Consider the following 13,907-nt stretch of genomic DNA (forward strand, 5'->3'; position numbering starts at 1 on the left):
TAAAGTTTTAAAAGTATTAATTAACGCTTTGTGAAAAAGAGGAATTATACTGTAAGCATAACAAACACAGTGTTTTGCATTTTCCCTGCAGGATGTCCTTTTTTCCAAAGGAATCCCTGGGGCTCTGGCTATAACATTATGATCAACCTCTAATTCATTACAACTAAGTAAAGATTAAAGCATTGCACATCCAGCTCAGTACTTTTTGTTTAAAAAAAAAAAGTACATTTCCTCTGTCTTGAACTTGTTTGCTATAAATGCATATAAATCAGGCATGCTGACAATTTAATAAGAACTTCAAGACCTGTTCATCCCATGGGATCACCATTGTGACGTCTTTCGGGCAGCCTTCTGATTGCTCAGCCCTAAGCACAAGCCCTATAAAATGAGGGACTTTGAAATGCTGGTCAGGTTGGAGGGCAGAGCACTAGCTGACAACAGCCACCCCTTCCCGAGGACCAGAGGCTGCCTGGTGGAGCTCTCGCCCTTGCCGGACTTCAGCACCCTGGACAGCTCCCACAAAGCCCCAAGGACAGCCCTGCCAGAAGGAGATAGCCAAGGGTGAGTGAAATCTTTCCCTTCTTCGTTTCCTCTCCTCTTTGGAATTCTGTGTAAGAGTTTTTGAAATTTTCTCTCTGTAAAAAACAGTTTTGCAGTGTTCATCTTATTCAATAGCCGAATAAAATAATAACGACAAGCCACTCCATAAAGATAGAAATGCTTTACTTTTTCTCTTATGAACCCATCTGCTTAGAAGAGTCTCAGCTTTAGCTATTCATTAAACTTTGCCTTATAAAAATGAAGTAGGATGAGTTTGCTTGTGTGTGGAGTTTTGAGAAAAGGGTTCAGCTTGGGGTATTTGTTTTTGAGGTTTTTAACTTGTGTGTAAAGTGCTTTTCTTTCTGTTTCTCATATTGATTATATCTAAAAAGGACTCACCTTCATCATTTAAGTTTTAAATGCTGTCACTCTTATAGTTAACAAGAGAATCCTTGAATACCTGAACATTAGCTGGAAAGTGTTTAGAAATAAAATGTGTGATGCATCCAGTGCCACATACATGGGCTCTACAGATACACACATATATATTAATTTTTCTGGAAAAAAAAACTTATACCAATGCCAAGGGACTCTGTAGGCATTAACTTTTATCCTTGAATTAATTTTCTTGGCCTTTGGCTTAAGGAAATACGTTCTCAGTGGTATCTATAAAGAAGACAGGAAAAATAAGATTGTGCCTTAATGATCCATTTTTATACTTTGTACCGATGTGTACACATGAACATGCAGACTTGAGAATAAGATTACTATAAGAATCATTAAGTGGGTAACACTCCAGTTTTATAGAATTCAGACATTAAAGTTTAAAGTAGGAAACCCAACAAATTCCTTGAGGCTGTTTCCCTTCAACAGAAAAGATGCCAAGCTTGGATGCTATAACTCTGTTTTCAAAACACTGAGTCTGGGGCAAGTTGTCTCCACTGCAACAGAAGTGTGGCCTCCAGTTAGATGCTAACGTCAACTGAATGCCTGCAGAGGAAGAGGCAAAAGAAAACTTAGCTCTTATTCTAACACCTTAATCCGGGGAGAGGGGGGAATGTTTACTTTAAAAAGTAAGTTTATGCCGATGAGTTCAACTCTTTCCTGAAGATGAAATGACCTTTTCTCAACACTACAAGAGCCATTGGAAGTATTTCTGGGCCCCAGATTGTGGCCACGGGTGGCTAGAAGAGCCATCATTATCTCTCTTTTCAGAAGCACTGAGATGGAAGCCAGAAGCAAGCCTCAGTTCCTGGCCCTCCTGGCACTCTTCAGTGTGCTGTTCTCCCACTCACTGGCCTGGCCTCTCTTTGGAGCACCTTCTGCAGTCAGGTAGGTTCTATTCTGCGAACATGAACTCGCAATTCAGATAGGCAAGCATCCCCTCTGTGTCTAAGTAAGATTTCCCACATGCTATTCTGGAGAGTGCTGTATTTTAAATTACATATGACTTACTTCAATACTTTGATCATAGTGTCGAGCACATTCATTTCCAACCAAAATAAAAAAGCTTGGTCTGAGCCCCAGAATCCATCTCTCGTACATGAAAGACATTAGTGGTCAGTTTTGCACACCAGCTGGATCCCATTTCCAAACCAGCATTAATAAAAATAACAAATTCCTATGTAATTTCATCTTGGATCAGGTTTTGTTTCTGGTAGAAAACTAGTTGTTTACTTGCCAACTTCATTTAAATTTATACTTAATAAAATTATTGTAAGATTAGAAGCTTGCTGGGCAGATCTGCACACATGACATTTTGTCAAACAGTAATCCGTCTAGGAAGAATCACCCTGCCATTATTGGAGACCATGAGGAAGCACATGTGCCAAGACACAGTTCTCATAGAATGTTCTGTTTGAACCAAACATTCTTAGTTTTCCTGTGTGATATGCTGAAGCTCATGCTTCCCATTCATCATCCATACCCTAACTCAACTCAACCTAAAGCGAAGGAGACTCATGTTACCAGTCAGTTCATACTTGACCTTTCTAGTCTACGTGGTCACTATTCTCTATGGCAAATTGTTATTTCTTTAGTTATTTGCCCTTCCTTATGCTCAGTGAAGTGAGTAATCTCTCAGCTATCAATGTTCTCTGTGAAACTGTATAACAGGCTGCTTTGTATAGCATGCTTTGACAACTAGAACCAAAGCCTGTATCTCAGTAGACGAACAACTCATAGGAATATTGAAATTCACACTGACTGCTCACCTTCATGCCCATGGATGACTACTTTTTACCATCTGCTATATCTTCACCCAGAAATATAAAAGTGCCCTACAGCTGAAACTCTTTGGAGGTTTACCCCACTGCTGAACACACACACACACGTTCTGGTATTTAAAATGCACATGCATCTACAGTAGGTTATAGTCCATGTGTCATAAGTGAAATTCTTATTTTGCAGTACAGCATAAAACATTTCTAATCAGAATGTGCTAACACATACAACATGAGGAGCTAGCAGCTCCTTAAATTTGCTATATTGAAACAGACTTTCAGAAATGTGGAGATCTTTTGGTCTGATCAGTAAAGACAACTATATCACGCTGGTGTAAAGCTTTGTGATAAACACTAAGGAACTAGAAAAAGAAGAGCAGCTTGTACCCTGATTCTGCCTTGTATTTGGGCAATTGATGCTAAATATCACGACGTTTATGAATAAGTATCAGGTTGCATATCGAATGTTTGTTTTTGTACAGTTATGTCTTATGTAAATCTTTCTACCACTTAATAACACTTCACAAATGGACACAGTGAGGTACACTGATGTAATGTGCTTTGCTCATAGCTTTGCTGGAATTGAATTAAACAGAAATTATGTTTGGTTTGAAAAGCTTATGGAAGTTGAATGACATCATTTTGTGAGCTCACACAAAATTACTGCTTATATCCACATTAAACATGGAAGCAATGGAGTCAAATTATCCTACTTTTATCTTGCAAATGGATGACCTGTTCCAGTATTTTGTTATGCTGTCTCAAATAGATGCAGGATCATAAATACCACTTTCTAGGAAAGGACTGCATTGCATTCCTAGTGTTTTTTTACCTTAATAGGTTGGATGACAGGGTGCAGTTTGAAGGAGCAGGTGACCCTGACCAAGTATCATTAAAAGCAGACACTGACATTTTGCAGAATGCCTTAGCAGAAAATGACACACCCTACTATGATGTGTCCAGGTAAGTTCACCTTTGTTTATCTTATTTAGGAAACATATCTGAAAAGACTAAATATTCTAGTTTTATCTAACAAAAGGAGAGCTTTCCCTGACACTTCTCAGCCTGGTTGACGTCAGCTCTAGCAACTGCTCCCGACATTCATGTGGAAAGGTCGTAACACAAAAGGGTCAATACATTATTTACCTACATCCTTTGAGCATCATTCCAGTGGCTCAGATTCCACAAATCCAGACCAAACTATAGCTGTTAGCTTTCCTTGAGGGAAGAGATACAAAGGAAAGATACTTCCTGATAAGAGTCAAGGTACCCAACAGTGCTGGCCACTCATGAAACTGCTTGTCTGGAGCAGCATTTCAGTACAGACCAAAGATGTCACGCTGAAGACCAAGTATAGACACGTTACCTGTGCACCTACAAAGCTCACTAAGTGGACGTAAGGTCTTCTCTATTGCAAGACATTTTGTTGCACATTGTTTTAATAGAAAGAATAACAAAAGATACAGAATAATGGTGAGTTTGACCAAATTAGCACATTTTTTGAATATGTATTTTTACTTAAAGTAGCATAAAAAACTATATAAACATATAGAAACTATACATGAACTTTAGGACAATATTTATTTAAAAAACCAGGAAACAAAAATGAAGTACATATCTAAAATAGCCCATTTTTTCCCAGGTGTTGATAGACATAGAGCTTATACTTTGCTCCAAATGACTAAGAATTTCCTTTTACTATGGTGTTAGGGGGCTTTTTTGGATAAAGTTTTAGTAAGCAGCTATGTAGCAGCTTGCAGATTTCTTTTTTTAAAAAGCTGGGATAACGTTGAGAGGAAACTTTACCAAGCAATCATTGTGCTTGTTTTCTTGCTGTAGAAATGCCAGGCATGCTGACGGAGTTTTCACCAGCGACTACAGTAAACTTCTGGGTCAGATTTCTGCCAAAAAATACCTTGAGTCACTCATTGGCAAACGAATCAGGTAAAGAGTAAAAAAAAAAAAAAAGTTAAAAAAACACTTCATCTCCAAATTTTAGTTTTCTTTCAAGAATGTCATTTTCCTTGCTCAGGGCTCACAACTCTTTGATAATATTCAATTTATTTAGAGAAAATAATGCACATTATTGCATAAAATACAACAGGCCCACCCTGGGTGAAATAGAGCTTTAGATATTTATTGACTCTGAATTCTGTTTTCCCGTAAGTAAGTAGCAAACATCTACGTTGAACTTAGCTAAACTCGGCAGAAGGATACAGAGCAGCAGAGCAGCTACTACTTCTTGCTGGCATCTTTACTTTTACTTTTTCCTCACTTTCCTCAGCAGTAACATCTCAGAAGACCCCGTGCCAATCAAACGGCACTCTGACGCAGTCTTCACCGATAACTACACCCGCCTTAGGAAGCAAATGGCCGTGAAGAAGTACTTGAACTCCATTCTGAATGGAAAGAGGAGGTAAGGGGAAGGATACATGAGAATGTATCAATGGCCTTCAAGTTTTGAGCTATCTCTGGAGACCCCTCTATTTCTGCATCACTTTGTGTGGTGTTTGTCTGCTTTATGTAAACTTCCACTCACTCTCAAGGTTGACTGAAGTCAGGCTTCCCTGGCAAACTTTTAAAATGCTGATACAGGAATGTTAGCCCAAAGCCATTAGGAAACAGCATTTCTGGGGATGTTGACCTGGACACTCCTACTTTTTAAAGGTTCCTTCCTTTGATTTTATTATCAACAGGGTTTAAAATGATGGATATTTTGAATCAAGGAGTGGATTAATCAAGTGTTCACTTTTAAAACATGTGAAGTGCAACAAGCAATTTTGCCATGCATGGGAACCCTACACTTTTTCTATCCAGCAACCCTGCTTTATCACATTTACCCATGATGCAGCTGTGTGTTCCAGTCCTATAAGCATGCGTCTGTTTCGGATGCAAACATTGGGAACAGTGCTGGGGAATCCAGGGCTCTCTCTTCACCCTGGTTGATTTGCCTGCGTGGTGAGGGTTAAGCCTAATTCCGTTAGGGCAAAACCAGACAAGAGGACTCTCCTCACCCACTAAATGATAATTCCATAAAGCTGATTTTAGACACTGTAGTCTCGGAACAACTCATGGGCAATCACTAGCTGCAGAGGTTATTGTTCACCCCCAGTATGTCTTGCAGAGCAAAAATAATCACCTAGTCATAGTGCTGTACTTGTTTCTTTGGAGCTCTCCTCAGCTGAGAATTTTAACATGTGCATTTTCCTTCTGGTCTGTAGCAGCGAGGGAGACTCTCCAGATTTCCTTGACGAGCTAGAGAAATAATGAACAGGCTCCTCCGAGCAGAGCTGAAGATCAGAGGTGAGTGTGTCTATGTATCCTTCATGGCTACCAGGAGGAAAGAGCCAGTGGGGGGAAAACCTCTTAGGGCTAAAACTCCTTCTGCCCAGAGATGAGCTAGTCCACACAACTCCTCTGCCTGAGGCATGCCTCACCCCAGTGAGCACCTTAGGGTGATCATGCATTGTTCTTGCCATGACAGGGCACTGCTCACTGCACAGAGTCTGTCTTGTCCAGTCACCTTTCTCCAACATGTGAAATTCAAACACAGAGGCTCCTGAGTCACACTCCTGAGGGAAAAAATGTCTTAGTTCTGAGACGCAAATCAGGCTGATTTTATTAATTTAAGATTTGCTCCAAAGAATGCCTGTTTGATATTCAGTTAAGTATGGAGAAATATCACAGAATCATAGTATACTGATGTCAAGGCAGTCTGGGTTAATTATATTCCTTTAAACGTAACAATCTTCATAGAACAAAAATCATAATTTGACCTGTGAAGTGAGTAGAGGCACAGCAGCATTCTCTGTGGAATATTTTTAATAAAAAAATATGTTTTTTTTTATTTTGTGAAAAGAAACAGGTTGTTTTTCACAAATGCTTTTATATAAATGCATGTATTCTGTCAAGAGCTATGTAAGCATTAACAATTTCATATTTCATCTGAGCCTACTCACAATACTTGGCAAGGGACAAAGTGTATATCGCTGTGTCAAAAGTTAGTGCACTTTTCTCTAAGGGGCTGTGGAGAAGAGGGTTACAGCTCTATATGCCAGCTGGTTGCTGTTACAAACAGTTCTGTTTAGCATGTAAGTAACCAAGAAAACACATAAAGTGGATGGGAGTGGCTGGACACAGAGAACTTGGTTTCTAAAATCTGAAAATAGGCAGAATTCCAGCCTTGGCTAAGAACAGAAAAATGGCTGCCCTTTGTGGGGGCTGATGGCAACCCAGCCTCACTTTAGTTTCCAGTGTGGCCATCTAAGGTTTTAAGAGAGCTTTCAGGAGCAAACAAGTTTTTAGAACTCACCTACATGGGTATTTTGTTTCATCAGTTAAATTAACTATCTCCTTATCTATGAAGGAAGCATGGGATCAGGAGCTTGCCATAACAATATTGTCATGTGTAGACATTCCTTAGCTCAAGGATAAAAGCTAGGTTGAGGGTCTCACTTAGTAGTAGAGTACTTGCCTGGCCTGAAAAAAGCCTTGGGTTCCATGCCCAACACCAAAAGCAATAGCTGTGTGGGTAACTATTTCTCTGTCAGATAAAGAACATGGCAGACACCAAAGTATAAAGATGGGTTCCTTAATAGAGTGTAAGATCATTTACAAGAGTCCATTGTTACTACAGAAAGGTGGCTGTGGGCAAGTTCTACAGGCCCTCCTGCGGGCAGTCCACTTGTGAAAAGTACAAATGCTTCATTGTTAGGAAGAGAGCCCCTTCACCCTCTAGTTCCTTTCCCACGGTCAGTGTTCTAGAAAGTCCTCTCTTGACTCAGCCAGACACAATCTCATCAGAAACTGTTGACAAAGGACAAGGAAAAATTGATGCTTGCCAAATTAGTGAATGGAACTAATATGATACAATAATTATGTGATATGATTTAATAATTGTTTATGTTTAGTAATAACTAATATGTTTTAATAATTGTTTATGTGTAAAGCACTAATTCTTTCCCTTTTTTCCCAGAATTCTTGAAGGAAAACAACCAAGTGATTACATTATGAGTTCTACATATCTAATTCAAGAAAACAACTTCCATAGCCAAACCAAATAAAATGTGTTGTGAATATTGTGATTTCCTTTATGTAATAACTGTGATGTTTACATTGTAAATATTATTTGAGCACTCTAAAATTCATCTTTAACTCATGAAAGGCTTGTAATTTCATATGTTATATATTCTTTCAAAGAAAAATATATTTAATGATAAGTAGACACTAGGTTAATTCTAACTATCTGAAGCTTTCTGCAAGGGTAGCAATAGAGGAAAATTGATATGTTTATTTATAGCACGTAGTTAAGCATTCAAAAAAGCAGAACAGATAATCAGTGTGACTAAGTCTGAATGTTAAACAGAGAGGCTGCTGTGTTAAATAAAACATCGAAGGGAAACAACAAAGAGGATTTAAAAAATAGACTTGTCAGTACGATTTTCAGAATTGTGTTTTTCCAGTGATAGGAACACCATCTCTCGTGGATTCATCTCTCTGATGAGGATTTGCAATCCCCAAAGGCTTCTTCAGAGATGCTTCTGTTAAAAAAAACCCAACTTCAGACCTGAAGCTTCCCCTTTCTGCTTGTGTTATGGGTGTGTAAACTAGAAACTGAATGGAGTATTTGATTTCCAGTAATAAATAATTTTCCACAATCACTCCAATAATATGTTGTCTTGTTGGCTTCCTTTGCTGAAACTACATTTCTAGACACAACTATTTTTCCAATGTGATGTATGAAATTAAAGGCAGGAATAAAGATATTTGGTTATCATTGCAAATGTGTTTTCTTGCTCTGGTCCTTTGAAGGGCTCAGTATACCTCCTCTTACTTCTACACCTGCGGGTTCAGAGCTGGTTTTGTGTGATGCATGAGTGGGGTTGCATTTGTGAGTCCTAAGTGAACAGCTCTTTAAGTAGGGGGTGGTTCTCTCTTACATAATGTCAGAGGCAAGATGCAAAGGTCTGTGCTGGTTCATCTCCACAGAGCTCTATCTGAAGACCCCAACCACGCCCCAGCTTACCCTTTATCTCACAGGGTCTAACCCTTTGTTTCATGATCCGGAATCACAGCTAGGATTCTGGCCAGTGTGTCTAGATTTCAGGCAACTGAATGAGAAGCCTTGTATCTGTGCCAGGCATGAGCGTTCCCTTCAGGCTCATTTTTTACACCATCATTCCTTCCACATGGACATTTGTCTTAAGGCCTCAGTCATTTGGTGGGAGGGCTGGAAAACGTGGCTATACATAAACCTGGGGTCTACTAATACAAAATAATGAAGTAACAGATGAATAATGTATTCATTTTAAACTCTTAACTTCTTCTTGCCCTAGAAGTCGTGAAGAATAACAGAGAACACGAGAATCAAACTCTAACCATGAATGAAGCAGTACACGGGAAAAACACAGGAAAATACTCTTAGTTCATTCTCATTATTTACAAGGAAGGGCCCGATCCAGCATTCTCAGTGATGATGAAATAGTTCACACAAACGAAAAGGAATTGTATGCACTCTTTCTGATCCCACAACTTTCTTATTATTCTTAGTAAGAGGAAGCTCAGGATGAAAACAGAAAACTAAAGCATGTTATCTGGATACAAGGACCTTGTAAGGATCAGCTGGGATTTAATTTGAAAGTAAAGCTAAAGAGCTTTAATTCTCTCTTACTCATATGAATCTTTATAATTTATTTCTCACTTGTTCGTGGTGTATTGCTTGAATACCTATGATTTCCTATGTACACACTGGAAAAAGGTTCTGAGCAAAAAGAACAGTAAGAAATAGGCTTGACAATGTCCCTAGCCATCAGAGAGATGCAAATCAAAACGACTCTGAGATTTCACCTTACACACATCAGAATGGCTAAGATCAAAAATTCAGATGACAACACATGCAGGAGAGGTTGTGGAGAAAGGGGAACCCTCCTCCATTGCTGATGGGAATGTAAACTTGCACAACCACTTTGGAAATCAATCTAGGGCTTCCTCAGAAAATTAGGAATAGTGCTTCCTCAAGATCCAGCTATACCACTCCTAGGCATATATTCAAAAGATGCTCAAGTACACAACAAGGAAATTTGCTCAACCATGTTTGTAGCAGCTTTATTTGTAATAGCCAGAAGCTGGAAACAACCCAGATGTCCCACAACGGAGAAATTGATACAGAAATTGTGGTACATTTACACAATGGAATACTACTCAGCAATTAAAAACAAAGAAATCATGAACTTTGCAGGCAAATGGTGGTATCTAGAAAAGATCATCCTGAGTGAGATATCCTAGAAGGAAAAAGTCACACATAGTATACTCATTTATAAGTGGATACTAGACATATAAGATAGGATAAACATACTAAAATCTATACACAAGATAAACAAGATAAACAAGAAAGAGGACCCAGGATAAGATGATCAATCCTCACTTAGAAAGACAAATGGGATGGACATTGGAAGTAGGAGAACACAAGTAACAGGACAGGAGCCTACCACAGAGGGCCTCTGAAAGACTCTACCTAGTAGTGTATCAAAGCAGATGCTGAGACACATAACCAAACCTTGGGCAGAGTGCAGGGAATCATATGAAAGAAGGGGGAGTTAGTATGACTTGGAGAGGACAGGATTTCCACAAGGACCAAATGTATCTGGGCACAGGGGTCTTTTCTGAGACTGTTTCTCCAACCAAGGACCATGCATGGATATAACCTAGAACTCCTGCCCATATGTGGCCCATTGCAGCTCAGCATCTAAGTGGGTTCACTAATTATGGGAACAGGGACTGTCTCTGACTTGAACTCAACAGCTGGCTCTTTGACACCCCCCCCCCCACTCCCGAGGGAGGAGCAGCTTTGCTAAGCCACAGAGGAAGACAATGCAGCCAGTCCTGATGAGACCTGATAAGCTAGGGTCAGATGGAAGGGGAGGAGGACCTCCCCCATCAGTGGACTTAGAGACAGGCAGGGAGAAGATGAGAGAGGGTGGGTGGGATTGGAAGGGAATGAGGGAGAGGGGGCTACAGCTGGGATACAAAGTGAATAAACTGACTAATATAAAAAATAAAAATTTAATTAAACAAAAGAAATAGGCTCAATAGCCCAAGAGGTTGTATGTCCAGAGCAGTGAGAAGTGGAAACCAAATATGAGCTATAGCTAAAGAGATGATGAGGTGGGACTGCACAGATGTGGTCACAAAACACTTTGAAAATGAGTTAAAACTGTGACAGCATACTGCAGTATCAGCAGATACATTAGAACTTTCTATGCCGAAACTAGATTCGTTATGCTGTTGTGTTAGCTAAAATAATGATCCCTGAAAATGGCCATGCCTTAATGCCTAGAACCTGTGAATGGATGTGTTGCTTTTACATGGTGCAAGATGTGAATGCTTTCAGATCAGAATGAAAGTCGAGAAAAGCAGTAGTCAGAGAAGGAACTGTGATACAGCAGAGACTGCTGGAACATGAATGTTTGACATATACTGACAATCAGGCTACATAGATTCTTCAGGAAGCTGAAGAAAGCAAGGAAAATATTCTTCCCAAGGTCCTCTAGGAGGGTCACAGCCCTACTGGTGTCTTGGTACTAGGCACGTGACACCAATACTCCGATTTCTTCTCTCCAGAGCTGTACAATAACAAGCATCTGTTGTTTTCATCTCCCTGCTCTGTGATAGCTTGTTTCTGCAACAGCAGAATTAGTACAACCATCATTCTCAGGTCACCAAAAACTTGAGTCTAGTTAGTGTCCACTGCATTAGGAAAGAAAATTCTACCAAAATTAAATAGTCCTTGGTGCCATGGTAGAATTCTACAGAAAAATGAAATGTTACAACATTAGTATATTTCTTCTGACATTTCTTCAGTTGTCTAAATGAACATGAGCTTATTGAAATTTGGGGGAGGTTAGCATCTAATCTAAAAGATGCTTGAGTTATTTCATCCCAGGGTTGGTTATTGCTAAGGGGAATATGCCATATAAAGGGAACTAAGGACAGAAACCACATGACCGACAGTGGGTGAATGGAAAGAGTGTATGGAAACGCCAAATGAAACCCACCTGATATAGTTTAATACACCCTCATGATACAAGTCCTAAAGAAACTAGGAATCAAGTTAACAAGCTGGATGACTGTTCAGTTCATTAGTCCATGTATTGGGGTATCCTACAGGATGGGAGAAAATCTGTACTTGCTATCATTCAAACAGAAGAACATAATATCTAGAATAGATGAAAACCTACAGAAACTTAATACCAAAAACTGTAAGCCAAGGATTCCATTTAATAACTAGGCCAGTAAACTGAAAAGATGGTTCTCAGAAGAAGGACAGATGACCAATAAATTCGTGAAAAAGCCAACATCCTTAGCTTTTATGGGAATGAAAATGAAAAGTGCTTGGAGGTGCCACTTCATCGCCAGCAGAATGGCTGACATATAAAAGGGTTACAATGGGGCTGGAGAGATGGCTCGGCAGTTTAGAGCACTGTCTGCCCTTCCAGAGGTCCTGAGTTCAATTCCCAGCAACCACATGGTGGTTCACAACCATCTACACTGGGATCTGATGCCCTCTTCTGGCGGGCAGGTGTACATGTAGATAGAACACTCGTTTACATTAAATAAATCTAAAAAACAGGTGACAAGTGTTACTGCTAATATAAAGACATAGAAACTCTTACTGCTTATGAGAGTATAAACTAGTACAGGCAATACAGCAATCATTATGGAAGTTTATTTAAGAAGAAAACAACAACTAAAATAGAATTACCATATGGCCCAGGTACACAAAGGACTCTCTCTTCACCCTACTACAGAAATATTTTCACGTCTGTGCTTATTGCTTTACTATGCACAATAGCTAAAAAAGGGAATTGGCCTAGATGTCCACCAACATATAAGTCACAAAAACGTGTCATCTATATGTAATGAGATTTTGTTCAGCTGCGAAGAAAAATGAAACAGTAACATAGGCAAGAAAAATGGACTAAACAAGAGATTATTATGTTTAATTAAGCAAGCCAACTTAGAAAGATAAATATACACATTTTCTCTCATGTATGCATTATGGATTTAAGTATGTGGGGGAGGGCGTGCGTGCATGTATACACCATGAAACTATAGAAGAAGTTATGATAGTGGGAAAGGAGAAGTTAAGGACAGGGAAGAAGGGTCACGGAGTACATATCATGAAGGCTGAAGGTGACTGAGAGGAAGGAAAGCAGGAGGGAGTGGGGAGAGCACGTGGAGGCTCAACAGAACCTAAGAGTGTATGGAAACGCCAAGTGAAACCCATTTTCACCTGCTTACATTAAGAACTAATAGAAACAAAAAGAAAGAAAGAAAAACACTGTAATATAAAGCAAGTAGGGGAAAATGAAATTCCAACCCAGCTCCTAGTTGCCCATTGCTTTTCTCTCCTGTCTTGATTATTTATTAAACAGACCTAAGTTAGAGGTGGAAGGTGCCATTGTAGATGGTGAAATGGGGCAAAACAGCCAAGGATTTGCAAGTATACGAGGAGACACCGATGAAAGGAAGATCAAAGTTTTTTGTTTCTGTTTTGTTTTTTTTTTTTTTATGAATATAGATGAAAAAGGGATGCCAGGGTGCAAAAGACAAAATCTCAGCGATAATTAGGAAAACAGTGTAAGTGCAGAGCAGAAATCATATGCAGAGAAAAAGAGCAGGTTACCAGACTTTACAAACAACCTGAGATAAAGAAAAACTCGTAAAGCTGAAGCTACAGCTCAATGGCTGAACAGTATGCAAGATCCTGCTTCAACCCCAGCCCCCACACAAAATAGAGTCAATAAATAAGTAAAATTTAATAAGAGGTTCTGTCAAAAATCAAGCAAATGGCCTAAAACCCTGGGCATGAATCAGAAGTTAAAACACTGGTTGTAGAAAACGAATAGAAATCTCATGTCTGGCAAATGGAAGTTTTAGAAAAAAAGATGATGGAGCAAAGAAAAAGAGAAAATAAGTAACATGAAAGTAATTTTCACTTCTTCTGGGTTGTAGTTCTACGAGGCCTGGCTACATTCCTTCTTCATGAATTAATGCACACATTTGACGACAGTGGCTGTGCTGTAATCAGTTTGTTGCATGTGTCAGTGTCAAACATGCTTTGGTGAAGGGAACTGGTTTTCTTGA

The 13,907-nt window shown here is 39.3% G+C and overlaps 1 protein-coding gene across 2 annotated transcripts; it reads left to right on the forward strand.

The window, feature by feature from the left end:
- Positions 1–423: 423 nt before the first annotated feature.
- Positions 424–8,511, forward strand: Vip (vasoactive intestinal peptide). Of its 2 annotated transcripts, none has more exons than XM_055616055.1 (7): positions 424–561; positions 1,756–1,872; positions 3,603–3,725; positions 4,602–4,706; positions 5,047–5,178; positions 5,984–6,065; positions 7,738–8,511. In XM_055616055.1, exons 2-6 carry the CDS (start codon positions 1,766–1,768, stop codon positions 6,027–6,029), a joined length of 513 nt encoding a protein of 170 aa, XP_055472030.1. In that variant the 5' UTR covers positions 424–561; positions 1,756–1,765; the 3' UTR covers positions 6,030–6,065; positions 7,738–8,511. The 2 variants fall into 2 exon arrangements, with proteins under 2 accessions (XP_055472030.1, XP_055472031.1); XM_055616056.1 differs by having other exon boundaries at positions 1,759–1,872.
- Positions 8,512–13,907: the final 5,396 nt, after the last annotated feature.

This window comes from Psammomys obesus, unplaced genomic scaffold, assembly GCF_907164565.1.
Source record: "Psammomys obesus unplaced genomic scaffold, mPsaObe1.curated_primary_1811, whole genome shotgun sequence".
Classification (NCBI taxonomy): domain Eukaryota; kingdom Metazoa; phylum Chordata; class Mammalia; order Rodentia; family Muridae; genus Psammomys; species Psammomys obesus.

Coding starts and splice junctions, on each gene's coding strand:
- Vip (XM_055616055.1), top strand. CDS start 1,766: ATGGAAGCCAGAAGCAAGCCTCAGTTCCTGGCCCTCCTGGCACTCTTC. Junction 3,726..4,601: donor CCCTACTATGATGTGTCCAG/GTAAGTTCACCT, acceptor TTCTTGCTGTAG/AAATGCCAGGCATGCTGACG. Junction 5,179..5,983: donor ATTCTGAATGGAAAGAGGAG/GTAAGGGGAAGG, acceptor TCTGGTCTGTAG/CAGCGAGGGAGACTCTCCAG.